Source organism: Ahaetulla prasina, chromosome 1 (genome assembly GCF_028640845.1).
Source record: "Ahaetulla prasina isolate Xishuangbanna chromosome 1, ASM2864084v1, whole genome shotgun sequence".
NCBI classification, from domain to species: Eukaryota; Metazoa; Chordata; class Lepidosauria; order Squamata; family Colubridae; genus Ahaetulla; species Ahaetulla prasina.
The window spans coordinates 177,653,470-177,669,269 of record NC_080539.1 but is presented as its reverse complement, the minus strand read 5'-3'; the positions used below and the strand labels follow the sequence as shown (position 1 = coordinate 177,669,269).

The window sequence follows — 15,800 nt, the reverse complement described above, 5'->3', positions numbered from 1 at the left end:
TCTTCCTCCCGAATGATCGACCAGCCGCTGTTACTTATTCCCCCGATCCGAAAGCTTGCAACTTTCTTCAAACGGATGCCCTTTTTGCCCAATTATGACTCGATTCGGTATAAACAACCCGCCTCTTCAGAATTCTGAAAGCCAATAGAAAAACAGCTCTGAGGCAAGACGAACGAGCCCATCGTTTATTTTCCTCGCTTTTCATCCCACCCCTGCTGCAAGGAGGGCTTGGGCTCCCCCGCCCTCTCGGTCCCTGCCTGGTGGAATGATTGACGTAACCCTGCGGCCAATGGGCACGCTTGCTTGGGGTGGACTCCGATCCCTTGCCAATGGCGTGCTCTGAGCCGTGGGTTTGGTTGCGCCGCTAGGCGAAGTTACTGTGAGGCGCGCACCTCTGGCTGCAGGAAGGTAGTGACTGTGGAATGCGAAGTGGTGCTGGGACCTTCGGACGATCAGTGGCGTTGCCACCGCCTTCTGGCTGGAGGCTTTGAGAAGGGAACCTTGGGCTTGGATTGAGGCTCCCGGATCTGCAGTGTTGATCCCCGGGTAACTGGAATGGATCTGCGGCTGCTGCAGCTGTAATAGGCAGAGCTAGTATTGGATGGCGTGTGTGACAGCAGCAGATCCAGCCTTACTAGGATTAAATGTGCGTGGAGCTGGAGGAAGGTAAGAACGAGAAAAGGCGGCGGCGGCACGTCTGAATGGCTGCTTGGTGATTTCACCTTGTTTCCTCTGCCCTAATGATTCCCAGATTTTGGGGTGTATGTCTTGTGCAGCTCTCAGCACTCCCTTCCCCTCCTTCTCTGTCTCCAGATCAAAAGGCTTTGGTGCTCTGAACCAGTCCAGAGCCAGTGCTGAGCGTGAGGGGCAGAGAATGAGTTACAGACCATTGGAAGGGAAAAGGGAAAAGGTGTCTGTGTTGGCGAACAAGCCAGACAGGCGGAAACAATGAAAGCGAAGTCTCTTTTACAAGAGCAAGGGAATGCTCTGGAAAACCAGGAGAAATCTTCGGAGAAAGAACTCTGCCCCCTCTAGTGCATCTCTTTTCCACTTTCGCTGGTGCCATCATTATCCCCTTCTCTCCACCCATTGCTCACTATTTCTTCAGCCAGAAGGCACGAAAATAAAATAATAATAAAAAATGTTCTTCTCTCCGGCTCCCAACTCTTTATGTTCTTGGCTGGAAAGAAAGCGTTGTGGAATAAGAATTGTACCCTACAAAATGAAAAGGGCAATTACTCTCCTAAGCAGCTGAAACTCAGCAAACACCCTTACATCTACCTTCTTGTACACACATCCAATATAAACACTGCAAGAGCATCCTTGCCCTCTTGTTTCTCCATTATGTACAAATTCCCCTAGGAAGAAAGGCTGGGGAGGAGACAACTGTTACACCTTTTTTATCATCAGCATGGAGACAAAGAACTTCTCACATCTCCTTTTGGGTGTTCTGCTGGCAGTGCCTTAACCCAGCACTGCTTCCCAAAGATGCTGGAGAATGGTCCTGACCTGCTCCTTTAAATATCTATTCCTGTGGGTCTGTGTATGTGTGAGAGAGAGGGGGTGGGTGGGTGGGTGGGGGAGAGAGAGAGGGAATGTTTTGGAAGATGAGAATGCTGATAAAAAAAACTGATTGGTTTATTTCCAGACTGACTCGTGGCTAACATTCTTGAAATTGCTTCTGCATTTTTTCCTTCTTTCAGGGTTTGGAAAGGGAGGGGTGTGTGATTGCAATGTGAAGGGCATAAAACATTGCTTATAGAACTGCAATTCTGTTTTCTTTTCTAGTTTCATGATCTGAAACTCACTGGAACCTATGAAGAGACATGACGACTTCATAAGGGACTTTTCTTCAATTTCTTTCTTTCTTGTTCCAAATCATGATGCCCCCAGCCAATAATGTGCCATTCACTTAAGACAGGATTTATCCTGGGAAAGGGATATCCAAACCATGAATCCTGAGCATCTTTTCAGCCTTTTACTTGTCCGTTAATTTTTTTAGACTCCTGGGCACATTGTTCAGCATAAACAGTTATACTGCCTTGCTCAGCTTGAGCCTTCCTATTCCTGTTGAGCCTTCAAGTGTGCTGATTCTTCTGCAGCATGGCTTCAGTATGGAAAAGACTGCAACGTGTTGGGAAACACGCATCCAAGTTCCAGTTTGTAGCCTCTTATCAGGAACTGATGGTTGAATGCACCAAGAAATGGTAAGGAGTGTCTTCAGTTGAAATGAGCTGCTGATGCCTGAGCATCACTGTTGCTTCTTCTGCTGATGGTTGTATCATTTCCTCTCCAGTGGGACAATAGGCAATTGGAGAATAATTACTCCTCTTTTGTTAGGTTTGCTGATAGAGAATCATCATATCAAGTACCCATTAGCTTTGTGCATTTTTCTTGCAATGCTGTAAGTTTTCTTTGTTTTAATATGTTATTACAACAGGCTCTGTTGTACAGCAGCTCCACAAACTAGATAGCTGGTATCTGCCAGAGGCTAAGAATGCAATTTGTCACACTCTGTGTATTTCTGACTTTGGCTAAAACATATTTCTTTTACTATTCCAGTGAGGAAGAGAAAAAGTCAAGACCTGGCCTTGAGAATTCTGTTATTTCCTTAGTCAGACAAGGATTCCAGCAATCTTTGCCTAATAAAATACATTTTAAGTTGGCTGGCTTGTCCAGAGAAATCAGCTGCATGACCCTAGTCTCAGATGCCTGGTTTCATTCTTGACAAGTGGGCTTTCAGTGTGTCTTCTGCTTTTCTTTACAGAAAAAAATTGAATCTTGTAACTGAATAAGTTTTTTTTTAAAAAAAAATCAGTCTTGGATAAACTATATCTGTGTGCTCTACTCTCCTTTAGTGAGCAAATTTTTGACTTCTTCAGAATAGATCCTATGTATAATGAACTGGATTGATTTGTTTTTAGTTTCTGGCTCTACAGTTTACCTCATGGACAGGATACTTAATTATTGTATTTCTGTGGTATTTTAAATTGTTCGATATAACTTCTGCATGAATTATGTTATGTTTATACCTAACATAACATTATATGTTATTATTCCAGTGTTACAGATTATTATTAGATTTTATCTGTTTTTTATGGGGTATTTTGAATCTAAAAACTAATACCTTCCCCCAATACAATCTTGAAGGGTCCTGAGTTTGAATTATTTGTAGCCTGATCTGATTTGAGGAAAAGCTAGCTAACTATACAATATAATCGTGGACAAATGTATTTCCTCAGATTAGGATAAGAGTACAGAGCATCTTATTGTTATACATGCTTAAGGTATGAGGGGTAGATCATGAATTTCTTATATAATGCAGTTCACAAAAACTTCATCGAAGACTGCCATGTGACACTGATCCTTCAGTGAGCTTTTACACTTTAACAAGCTCCCAAGAAAGTTTTAGTTATTTTTTAGGTATTAAGCCATGGAGAAAATGTCACGCTAACTTAAAGAATGTCAGATAACTTGCTTTTTTTTTTTTTTAATAAAAAGTTTTATTTTTACAATCATATCAAATAATTCATCCAATGTACAGTTATATACAATTAGTCGGGCTTGCCCAGTCACCACCCCCCTTTTTAACACTCTTCCCTCTTCTACCTTCTTCTACTTTCCAGACCTTCCTCTCCTTCTCTTATCTACATCCTCTCCTCCCTCCACCCTACACCTTCCTTCTCCCTCTTCTACCCCTCTTCCTTCCTCTTCTCCTCTTTCCTACCTCCTACTCTCTCTTTTCTCCCTCCCCACCGTTCTAAAATGGTAACTGGGCAGACCCGACCCTGCATTAATTATATTTATACATCTTCAATAATCCCTGTACATTAACCATCACTCCATCTCTACCAAACCCCCCCCAATTCCCCTCCCCCTTACCCCCCACCCCGACTTCCCAGAACAAAATGCAGGGTATCAAAACTAACAATCATAATCTAAAATAATTCCTAAATTATAATCTCTAGTCACACCACACTTAGTCACACTCTCAATTCCCCTCTCCTTCAAAAATATATCTAATACAAAATATTTCCTAAATTTACTCATATGCTATTCGATATTTTTTTATCTGATACTTATTTTGAATATAATCAATCCACATTTTCCATTCTAAAATATATTTTTCTAGTGTATAGTCTTTCAAGTAAGCGGAGATTTTTGCCATCTCTGCCAGATTTGATACTTTGAGTGTCCATTCTTCAATTGTAGGTAATTCTTCTTTCTTCCAATACTGAGCAATCAAAAGTCTTGCGGCTGTTATTAAGTTCAAAATCAATTTAGTCTCTATAGCTGTACAGTCCATAATAATTCCTAGTAGAAAGAACTGCGGAGTAAACTTAATCTTCTTTTTCAAAATATTCTGCATGATCCACCATACTTTAATCCAAAATGCTTTAACTTTTTTACAAGTCCAACTTGCTTTTTGTTATATACTGTATATATGTGTTCTTTTCCACAAAATTCCTCCCTTTTTTCCACATGAATAAGTTACTATAGTACGAATTTTCAGAACTGTTCTCAAACATCCTGTTTTTTCCACTTTGTGAGAAAAGGAAGTTTCTTCTACTGTACAAAGCAAAGTGCTGACCAGTCCTGTACAGAAAATAGTTCTCTTATTAATTAAAATATTTGAGCTGGGAGTAAAGATGCAACTTTCTTTTTTTTTAGAGTTGAGTACCAATCCTTATATGAAAAGTTTTTCCCAAACAGACTTACAACTAAGATCCAGTTAAAAGAGTTTGGGACCTGAATTTTGCATTTTCATTTTTGGTACAGTAGTTTAAAATCCTTAACTGTTTCATAACATTTCTCTGATAAGCCCATGTGGATATTATACTTTTTTTTGTTGTTGTTAGAAATGCAGCCCACTGTTTCAGTCCACATGATTAAGCCTGTGGTACTATGGCTGCAGCAAATACTGTGCTCAAGTTTATTATGAGGCTGACAGGCCCCACTGAAGTCAGTTTTAGCATACATCTACATTTCCTACAATGATGAAATTCTCATTGTGCCTGGTGTAACAATATAGATGATGTCCTGTTTTACTGTGACAAACTTCATCCAAGAGCAGTTTGGCTATTGTGTGAGTGCCTTTTTTCAGCACATGCATTAAATATAAGGTTTTTCTGCAGCATTAGTGGCTTTATAGAAACCCTTGTAGAAAATGTTCAGCCCAGTCCTACTTGAATATCTAAGTCCATTGATATAAATGGTTTTAGGTATGCTTAGCTCTTTGTAGGATTAGGTTGCTAACATAAACACTATCTTCAATTTTCTCAGGTCTGTAAGAACTGGAAGTCGTATAATTAAAAAGTTTCATATGCATTAAAGTCAAAAGGGTAACCAATTACTTTCCACAAAGGATGGTTCTCTGCTAAACAGCGGATGATCATATTTTGGTTACAAATAACTACTTTCCTTTTGGTGTTTTGGTGTTTATTTTGGTTTATGGTGCACAGCTTAGACTTCATAACTTAACTACTGCCTTAATTGGTATTACAAAGGAAAAAAAACCCTGGCTTACCTTGCAAAAAATGTAAGAAATAAAATAGTGTCAAATATAGTAACAATTAAAAAGTATGCCCTTGGACAATATTGTAAGCATACTTTTGATTACAAAAAAAAATCTGGCTAACATGTTCTTATTTTAATATGCTAGCGTTCTAACATTCCAACAATACAGTGCCTCTTTGGAGGAATAATAGGCCTTTTATAAGTCAACATTACCAACAATAGTCTTAAAGTACTCTTGGGAGGGAAATGGATTCTGAGAAAAGCTTATTCAAAAGAGCTAATGCACATAGATGAGTGGAAACAAATGGAGCATCACTATCAGGAATGAAACTTGATATTAAATGTCCTGAAATTTGACATGCCTGTTTGAAAAAGGCAATTTTATTCCTGAGAGAAAAGCTCCATTTTTTTTTGAATTGCCCTTTTGAATATTGTTACAAAAATGAAGAGTTATAGCACTGATCACAGCCTATATCACGGGTGTCAAACTTGATCGTGTCACGTGATGTATCGTGACATATCGCGACATGTTTTGCCTTTGTAGAACCAGGGTGGGTGTGGCCTGTGTGTGACGCATCAGGCCCGCTGACTGCCAGTGTGGCAGGCCCGGCCTATATGGTGTTACTAGGAAGCTGCTGTTGCTCTGTTTTATTTCTTTACTAGTTTTCCTCTCCAAGCAGATAAGCTCTTGGCAGAGCTTCACCTGTCTGTCATAAGGGATAGGGAAAGGGCTCCTCCTTTTCCACTTCTATTTTAGAGCTTTCTAAAATGCTTTCTTTTGATAACTATTAAAAACAGCTGAAATAGTCTCAGGGTGAAGGTTGACCTTTATTTGCTTTTTTAATGGATATATTGTCAGCTGCAGGTTATTATACCACTATGTTTTATAACTGGAATATAGTAGCTTTCCTTTGCCAAGCCATTGAGGCTTAACCTGCAGGAGTTAGTAAAACCTATGAAAAGAGTTTCCTCAAAGTTCTTGAGAATCACTTTTTGGTTAGAAGTGGGTTATTTCCAAACCACTGGGCCACATGAAGTAGTTGTCCTTCCTCTCCTCACAGGTATACCATCCCAGCAAAGTGCTGGGTTAGGGTTAGGGTTAGGGTTAGTTAGGGTTAGGGTTAGGTTAGGCATGTTTCAGGGGGATTTCTCACTCTTAGCCTTCCCCAAAGAGGAAACTTGAGAGATAGATGAGATGACCTGCCAATAAATCTATCTTCTCCAGAAACTCAATCCCACATTCAGTATCTTTGCTGCAGCAGCTTCACAGACTCAACTAAGTTGCTTTGTTGCAGAAAAGAAAAAAGTTAAGAAAGAAGTTATTAACAAGAGCTGCCAATAGCTAAATACAGGCATTGTAAGATTATCTTTCAGTATATATGTCAACCCCAGTGTTTGAACCCTAAGCATCTTCATCATATCTTTTCACATTAACTGACTGTTGGCCATATTTTCCTGGCCTTGAAAATAGAAGACATTCCATTCATTGTTAAACTAACAATTCTTCTGGGTTGTCCAAACCGGTGGTGGGTTGCTACTGGTTCGCCCCAGATTGGGCAAACTGGTAGCAGCAGCGGCGCCAAGCCCCGCCAGCTGCCCAGACGCCTCTGCACATGCGCAGAAGCTTCTGAGCATGCGTAGAAGCGTTGGGCGCGCACCCATGAGCAACCGCTAGCGAATGAAATTGAAACCCACTACTGGTACAAACCCTTGGTTCTTGCCTTACCTTCCCAATTCCCACTTTTCCTAGTGTGTAGGGAACAAAAATAGCAACCACTCCCATCCTTAAACTATACCCATAATCTCCCAGTTATACCATCTACAATTGTAGCCTTACCATTTTTTTAGTTTTATTTATTCATCATTGCTCTTTGTCATTAGCATTTGTGGCGTTAATATTGATTCCATTCTTTGATAAATTGCTGTGATGCCCTTACAAATCTCTTTCCAGCATTTTGTACTTTTCATCAAGCCTTCAGCTCTCTTCACTCATTTCCAAACTGTTTTTATTTCCAGCAAAATCACTAATTTGATTTTAGCTATTTTTATTATTTTTTATTACCTCTTTTGCAGCTGTGTTTTCTCTTCCACTTTCCATCAAGAATTACCAAGTGTAGACGACTTCCGGTATCCGGTGGCAACGGACGTCTGGAAGGCTTCTCTTGCCTCCAGTGTCCGAATCCGGCCGCCGCCGAGGCCCTTAGGGGCCAGGTGTTCCGAAAAGGACACCTGCCGTACGGACGGCTCGCCAGGGGTCTCCCAGCCGATATACAGGACTGGGGGGACCGATGCTGGCGCGTCCTAGGCTCGGCGGGGTGCGGAGGCCACAGGCCGCGGCCATTACTTTGGTCGTCGCCTGGGCCGCTGTGCCCGGTGACACCGGGGCTTTGGATTTATAATTGCAGCAGCCTGGTTGAAAAAGGCAATTTTATTCCTGAGAGAAAAGCTCCATTTTTTTTTGAATTGCCCTTTTGAATATTGTTACAAAAATGAAGAGTTATAGCACTGATCACAGCCTATATCACGGGTGTCAAACTTGATCGTGTCACGTGATGTATCGTGACATATCGCGACATGTTTTGCCTTTGTAGAACCAGGGTGGGTGTGGCCTGTGTGTGACGCATCAGGCCCGCTGACTGCCAGTGTGGCAGGCCCGGCCTATATGGTGTTACTAGGAAGCTGCTGTTGCTCTGTTTTATTTCTTTACTAGTTTTCCTCTCCAAGCAGATAAGCTCTTGGCAGAGCTTCACCTGTCTGTCATAAGGGATAGGGAAAGGGCTCCTCCTTTTCCACTTCTATTTTAGAGCTTTCTAAAATGCTTTCTTTTGATAACTATTAAAAACAGCTGAAATAGTCTCAGGGTGAAGGTTGACCTTTATTTGCTTTTTTAATGGATATATTGTCAGCTGCAGGTTATTATACCACTATGTTTTATAACTGGAATATAGTAGCTTTCCTTTGCCAAGCCATTGAGGCTTAACCTGCAGGAGTTAGTAAAACCTATGAAAAGAGTTTCCTCAAAGTTCTTGAGAATCACTTTTTGGTTAGAAGTGGGTTATTTCCAAACCACTGGGCCACATGAAGTAGTTGTCCTTCCTCTCCTCACAGGTATACCATCCCAGCAAAGTGCTGGGTTAGGGTTAGGGTTAGGGTTAGGGTTAGGGTTAGGGTTAGGTTAGGCATGTTTCAGGGGGATTTCTCACTCTTAGCCTTCCCCAAAGAGGAAACTTGAGAGATAGATGAGATGACCTGCCAATAAATCTATCTTCTCCAGAAACTCAATCCCACATTCAGTATCTTTGCTGCAGCAGCTTCACAGACTCAACTAAGTTGCTTTGTTGCAGAAAAGAAAAAAGTTAAGAAAGAAGTTATTAACAAGAGCTGCCAATAGCTAAATACAGGCATTGTAAGATTATCTTTCAGTATATATGTCAACCCCAGTGTTTGAACCCTAAGCATTTTCATCATATCTTTTCACATTAACTGACTGTTGGCCATATTTTTCCTGGCCTTGAAAATAGAAGACATTCCATTCATTGTTAAACTAACAATTCTTCTGGGATGTACAAACCAGTGGTGGGTTGCTACTGGTTCGTCCCAGATTGGGCAAACTGGTAGCAGCAGCGGCGGCAAGCTCCGCCAGCTGCCCAGACGCCTCTGCACATGCGCAGAAGCTTCTGAGCATGCGTAGAAGCGTTGGGCGCGCACCCATGAGCAACCGCTAGCGAATGAAATTGAAACCCACTACTGGTACAAACCCTTGGTTCTTGCCTTACCTTCCCAATTCCCACTTTTCCTAGTGTGTAGGGGAACAAAAATAGCAACCACTCCCATCCTTAAACTATACCCATAATCTCCCAGTTATACCATCTACAATTGTAGCCTTACCATTTTTTTAGTTTTATTTATTCATCATTGCTCTTTGTCATTAGCATTTGTGGCGTTAATATTGATTCCATTCTTTGATAAATTGCTGTGATGCCCTTACAAATCTCTTTCCAGCATTTTGTACTTTTCATCAAGCCTTCAGCTCTCTTCACTCATTTCCAAACTGTTTTTATTTCCAGCAAAATCACTAATTTGATTTTAGCTATTTTTATTATTTTTTATTACCTCTTTTGCAGCTGTGTTTTCTCTTCCACTTTCCATCAAGAATTACCAAGTGTAACTCCACATCAGGGGTGGGTTCTACTTACTTTTGCTACCGGTTCGCAACAGGAGCGCACGTGTGCAGAAGCCCCTTGATGACGTCGGGGTGGGTGGGCGGAGCCTCCTTCTGGTTTTACTACCGGTTCTATAGAACCGGATAGAACCAGGAGCAACACACCACATGCTTCTTTGGCATTTTGAAACATTGTTTTTCAATCTGTTCCAACTAGCATCTACATCCTTCTTATCTTTTTTTAATTTATTTTGTAGGAATATTAATCTTGCTTCATTATATCCATGCTATGTTCACTACAGTTTCTTTCACTTCTTTCTTTTTTTTTAATGTCCATTTTTTTCTGAAGTTGCAGCTTATCTTCTAGAAGAGGACAGCTGCCGACTCCCACTATTTATGATGGCTTGGATTCCCCCTACTGAAATTTCAAGCCAGCTTCAAATGATATACATAAATTGAAATAAACTCCTGATTTTTAAAATTTTAGTGAGATATGCAAATAGATGCTTTTGCATTTTTGCTTGCATGAGTGATCCTCTTATTAGGCAAAGTAAAAACCTCAAGTTATAGATGCCTGGGAGCAGATGGGGATAAATGAGTTGTTAACAAACCATCTACCAGTATGTATACAAGTGTGTATATATACTTGTGTATATCATTAAGTTTTTCTGCATCCCTTAAGATAGTCTGTTGCCTTTTGGTCATGTTGAGGGTGTTCCATTATTGGCGTTGGAATCCACAACCTTGGCATATGGCGTAATGAGAAGCAGTGTTGCTTGCCTCAAGCTGGAGTATATCAAAGGCTGATCATGAACCTCTGCTACAATTTGTATATTCATTTGATCTAAACTTCTTGCATAAAACATTTAGATTACTTAATAAGCTGCATTTTACTGATGATGGGTCGGGTGTTTTTTAGTTCACTATTGTTTCAGAAATGTTCAGAATTCCAAACCCATGTCCTTCTTTTTTTTCTCCTTTCCCCCCAACTTGCCCTTCTATTTCCTTGCCAGTTCCAATGATTCAGTAGTAAAAAAAAATGTGTTTTGATTTTTGGTTTTTTTTGCCATGGTTGTTAAGCAATTCACTGCAGTTATTAAGTGAATCGTGTGGTTAAGTGAATCATGGAATTATTAAGTGAATCATAGTAATGATGAAATTACCAAAAATGAAGTAAAGTTTAAAAAAAATCATTTTGGGAGGAATGTTAAGGAATTAACCTGCCAAATAAATGAATTAGAACTGTGCATATCTGTGAATATGAGAATAAAAAATCAAAAGCAGGTGATACTTTTAGATCAAAAGAAATGGAGGTAGCTCCCTCATCACGCACCCGAAAATGGCAGATCTTGCCACTGAAGCTGAGCAGTGCCATTTAGAAATTTTCTGGGGATGAAAATATTGGGTAAGGAGTTGCATACAGCTTGTTATATTTTATCCACAGTGTGTGTTAATACATAGGATCAGTAAACAATGAGAATGAAGAAAGTAGGAGGTGACTGGGGAGTTGTGCTGTGTAATTCTCATTTGTACAAGATGAATTAAGGATAATGTTATTGTCCTGCTTATTTGATGCTTGTGGGCTATGTTTTAGAGATTAATCAGTTTGCAGGTCTGTGTTTTATGTATCTGTATGGAGACTGGGTGAGAAATGGACTTGAAATGTCTGTTTGAAGTTGGCAGGAAAATGAGGCTCTGAGATCTGCTAGAAATTGATTCTACAAACTGTAGAATTCTTTAAAAACATAAACTGGGTAAGTGCTGGGAAAAGAAGATTTGCATGCAGAATTATTGGCTTACTTTGAATTTTTCACAGATTGATACAATGCATTTATTAATTTCAGTAATAGGATCTGGTGTCTCTTTTATTTGTTGCAGATGCTCTGAATTTTTTGCATCAGGGATTTCTTGGCTGTTAGATTTCAAGAACATAAAATTCGAGCTTTCAGAGACATTGGCTGTTATTTTGAGAAAACTTCTTCAGATTGTATGGTTGAGCATTTAATACATTCGGGCTCATCAGATGGTTCTGCAATATTTCACCCACTTGGAAGAAGACAATGCATCTACTAAGGCATTCCTAGAGACAAAAAAATTCCTTGCTAAGTGGGTGTCACTTTCTTAATTCCCCCATTTTTCAGATACAAACACATATCTGCCTCCATTGGAATGTATTTTCTGCTTTAACTTGGCATAAATCCTAACATTTCTCCTGTATAGTGAAAACTAGGGATGTTTCTTTCAGAATGTCACATTTCTATAGAATTTGTACTTGATTAAAGGTGCTGTTACCATCTGAAAGCTTTTGACTTCTATTTTCTTTCCTCTAATAAGTGATATAATTAATAAAGAGTTCTCAGGTAGGCTCCATTAAAACAGTAAATGATATATTTTATTATGTACCTAAATGCTATGTGTAGTTAAGCTTGTTGCTTGACAGAATAGAAATATTAGTGAATCTCCTTTTTGCCAAACCACAACTTCTCAAGGCTAACAGGGTTAACAGTAATCTCTAGGGTAACAGTAAAGACTAAAATAAGCCAAGTTTAAATAGTCATCTACATTATCTCGCGGCTTGCAATTCTAAACTTTAAATTGTGAAGTTCTAGTCCTAAGGATGGATGCTAATAATCTAATCAAAATATCTTGTAGTCTTTTCCCTATCTTATCCAGTCTTGTGCCGCCTCAAAATTAATTTCTAACACCACCAGAGACTTGGCTCCAAATCATCTTTCTAACACAGTGTCAAAATCGTTTATGCTTGACTGCTGTCACAGATATCCTGTTCCTTCCATCAAACCCCTCCTTACAAGCCACAGTTATTTTCCTCTTTGACACAGTAATTCCTTCAATTTGATCTCATATTGAATTCCTTAAGTTATCTTGTTTGGTTAAAGATTGCAGGCCTTACGTATGGTTTGAGTTAAGTGAATTGACTCAGAGGCATTTTACTACTCCTTAATTTGGCTTACTGGGAAGACCCAACTCATTACAGGAATGGTATCATCCAATGAATTGGGACTGAGAAATCTTGTAATTGCAATCTTTGTGGAGGTTGCAGAAGAGAATTAATCTGAAATGAAATAGATTGGCTTGAGACATATGATCAAGGAACGTAAGGATATTTACAGAGAAATGTTTCTTTGTATACCATTATTCTGAAGCTTTTTGTGCTCCAGAAGTCTCAAGAGTGTTGTTGCTCTCAGTATAAGATGAAATGCAACAGACTTTCCCATGATGAGGGAAGAAAAAAAAATTACTTAGAATCAACTGCAATTTTCACAGTTTGAGTAGTGGAGCCCGGCAAATCCTCTTGAGAGGCTTTTATGAAGGAAAGGTGTCTGCAGAGAAAAGGAAGGACTGAAAGCCTACCACAAAGTAATTTTAAGATGTAAGCCTTTGTGGTTTACAGTAGATAACTGTTTCCAGAAGATCAGTCTCTGCCCACCCACTGCCCAACAATATCACTCGTGAAGTTATATATCTTCAGCTTTAGAAAAGTGAAAAGCTTTGACAAATAAAGGTGAAAAATTGAAGGAAGTGCTTTTGTCATGATACTTTAGAGAATTTGTCTGAAAACTCATTTATATGTAATTTGTTACATCTTGGGTGCAATGTAGGATCCTTAAAAAAGTTTATTTTGCATCTGCCATTAGTGAATTCTATCACTTTTTATTATTTCTTGGTTTTAATCTTTATTTTTCCACATTTGAAAACTTGCAGTTGGCTTAGGCTTTTGTGCAATTGGAAAATAACTTGATAATGCAGCTTGTAGTTGGTTCCCATATTTGGTTTGTGGAGAGGAATGAATTGGGAGTAGAGGGAATCGGACATTTAGCAGTTGTTTTGGAAAGCCAATATTATATTAATTAATATTGACATACTTGTATCTTAAAGTATTTGCTATCTCCATTGAGACCAGTTATTGGGAAATGGAAGTAATATTCCATAAATAATAAATAATTAGATTTCTGCATTTGATTTGCATTGAGATTTGCCAGTAGAGCTGAGCTGTACTGAAGAGCCGTTCTCCCTATCAGACAAGAACGCCTCCCTTACCCCATGCTTTTTGAAGAGCCGTCATTACGGTCGTGCTTTTCATTTTCATCTAGCTTTGTTTGATGCTTGTAACTCATCTCTCAAAGAAGCCGATGAAAGGTTGGGTGGAGGAATGAGTGAAAAGGAAACACCCCTGAGAAGTGTAGTAGGTGCCATAAGTGATTCTCTAGACGCTTTCTGGCAGTATTTGTGCTTTCAGTAAAGTAATGCTTAATCATAATGCATTTCTTTGTTTGTAGTCATTTTCCTGTCACCACTTCTCCCACAAGATCCAGCACAACCCGGCATACAGTTATGCACAATTAGATCAGGAGGACATAATGGGAGTTAAGCATACATAAACCGTAGACTTTATCACAGCCAAGAGCTTCATAGAACATATTTTCTTGTTCTGTGGTACAACTGCAGATTTAGCAGTTCAACTAATATGCTTAATTAACATAATGGCAATAATAAGTCAGCACCTCTACTAGGCATTAAACACAAGCAACACAATTCTGAAATAGTCCTCTCTGAATATAGAGTATATTTAATATAATGTTACTTTACTTTAAAAGAAAATCTGCTCTAGGAATAAACCAGAAATTCTGCCCATTCATTCATTCATTCATTCCCTTTTATCAGTTAACCCAGCTCTTAGGCCCATTTAAAAGGCCTTTACTGTATATATTTTGCAGTGATTGCTTAGTTGACAAACCACAATCATTTGATATTGAAGATTTCGGGTGTCCTTGATCATGCAAGGACAGTCAATTGCTTACGAAGGAAACCTCAGTTTGTATATTTTAAATAATAGTTGAGGTTATTTAGTAGCTTTCTGAAAATTAATGGTTGTATTACAAGGATGGTGCCATATAAGAAGTTAGCAGTGACGGAGAGTGAGTTTTCTCCCTATCAGAACTGCATTTAGAAGCTTTTACCATTCCCATATTTTATTTTGCTTTGCAGCAGTTCTCAAACCAAATATATTAAATGGTAGTTGTAGAACAATGTGCGTAGAAGACTGTAAGTGTCTGTGTCCTGGTTTAAAATAGAATAGAATAGAATAGAATTTTTTATTGGCCAAGTGTGATTGGACACACAAGGAATTTATCTTGGTGCATATGCTCTCAGTGTACATAAAAGAAAAGATACCTTCATCAAGGTGAATTGAGGAAATGCAGTTCTCTCCTGGAACTTAGTTTTTCAATGACTCAAATTAATGTGTGACTGCTGGTCTGGAATTAAAGCTGCTTTTGGCACTTACCTTTTGATCTAGTTTTTAACTCTGTGTTCATCTTGAGCCAGTTTTTTTAGCATGTTTTATGAAAAAGTTCTTGATGCCTTTATTCTGCTTGCTTGACAGAGTGCTGAAGCAATTTTTGAAAGCAAACCAGAGCAAGGGAACAGCGAAGGCTTCTGTCTTCCTTGTGAGTTTTATCAGGAAATCTGTTTAACTGGGGAAAAATCAGGATAGTGGAGATTTTAATTTCTTGTTCATCTAGTTCTTGCTTAAGCACTGAAGGTGACCTGAGTCACTTGTTTTGTGAGATGGACAGTTTTATAAATTTGACAAATAAATGAAATAAACCTGCCTCTTCCAAATATCTCTGTTCAGAATGAGACTACCATGAAAAAAGAGGTATCAATATAATGTGGAGGATCGCTAAGGTATGCAGAAGGACAAAAATAATTAGGAAGAAAAATATAAGGGAAACTTTCCAAAAAGCCCAGTTATGACTGAGCATGCTTAGTGGCAATGGAATGCTGACTGTTGGCGGGTTGGAATGGAAAATTGGAATGAATACAATGGAATATCTTGGAACAGAGCAGGCTGACATGCTGGAAAAATTAACCCTCCATTTCAGTTCCCACTGACTTCCTTACAATGACAGTCTATGTTCAATCAGTGCTCCACTCTCATTCTCTATGCTTACATTCATTTATCTATCTAGCTGCACAGGTATATACATGCCTATTTTTCTTTGAATGCACTATGATCTGGAAAGTAGAATCAAACTTGGGGGAAATTGTTCCAAGTTCAAAATATTTGGAAAACACTGTTTTGAAGTTCACAGAGAGG

The 15,800-nt window shown here is 39.1% G+C and overlaps 1 protein-coding gene across 4 annotated transcripts in view; it reads left to right on the top strand.

Moving 5' to 3' along the window:
• Positions 1–370: 370 nt before the first annotated feature.
• Positions 371–15,800, top strand: part of EHBP1 (EH domain binding protein 1) — a 285,605-nt gene continuing 270,175 nt past the window's right edge. For 3 of the 4 annotated variants that reach the window (XM_058182659.1, XM_058182653.1, XM_058182639.1), the window contains exons 1-2: positions 372–666; positions 1,789–2,207. In XM_058182659.1, coding sequence (XP_058038642.1) covers positions 2,104–2,207 — 104 coding nt within the window. In that variant the 5' untranslated portion in view covers positions 372–666; positions 1,789–2,103. Of the gene's footprint in view, positions 667–1,788; positions 2,208–15,800 lie in introns of all 4 variants that reach the window. The other variant, XM_058182647.1, reaches the window with a different exon arrangement.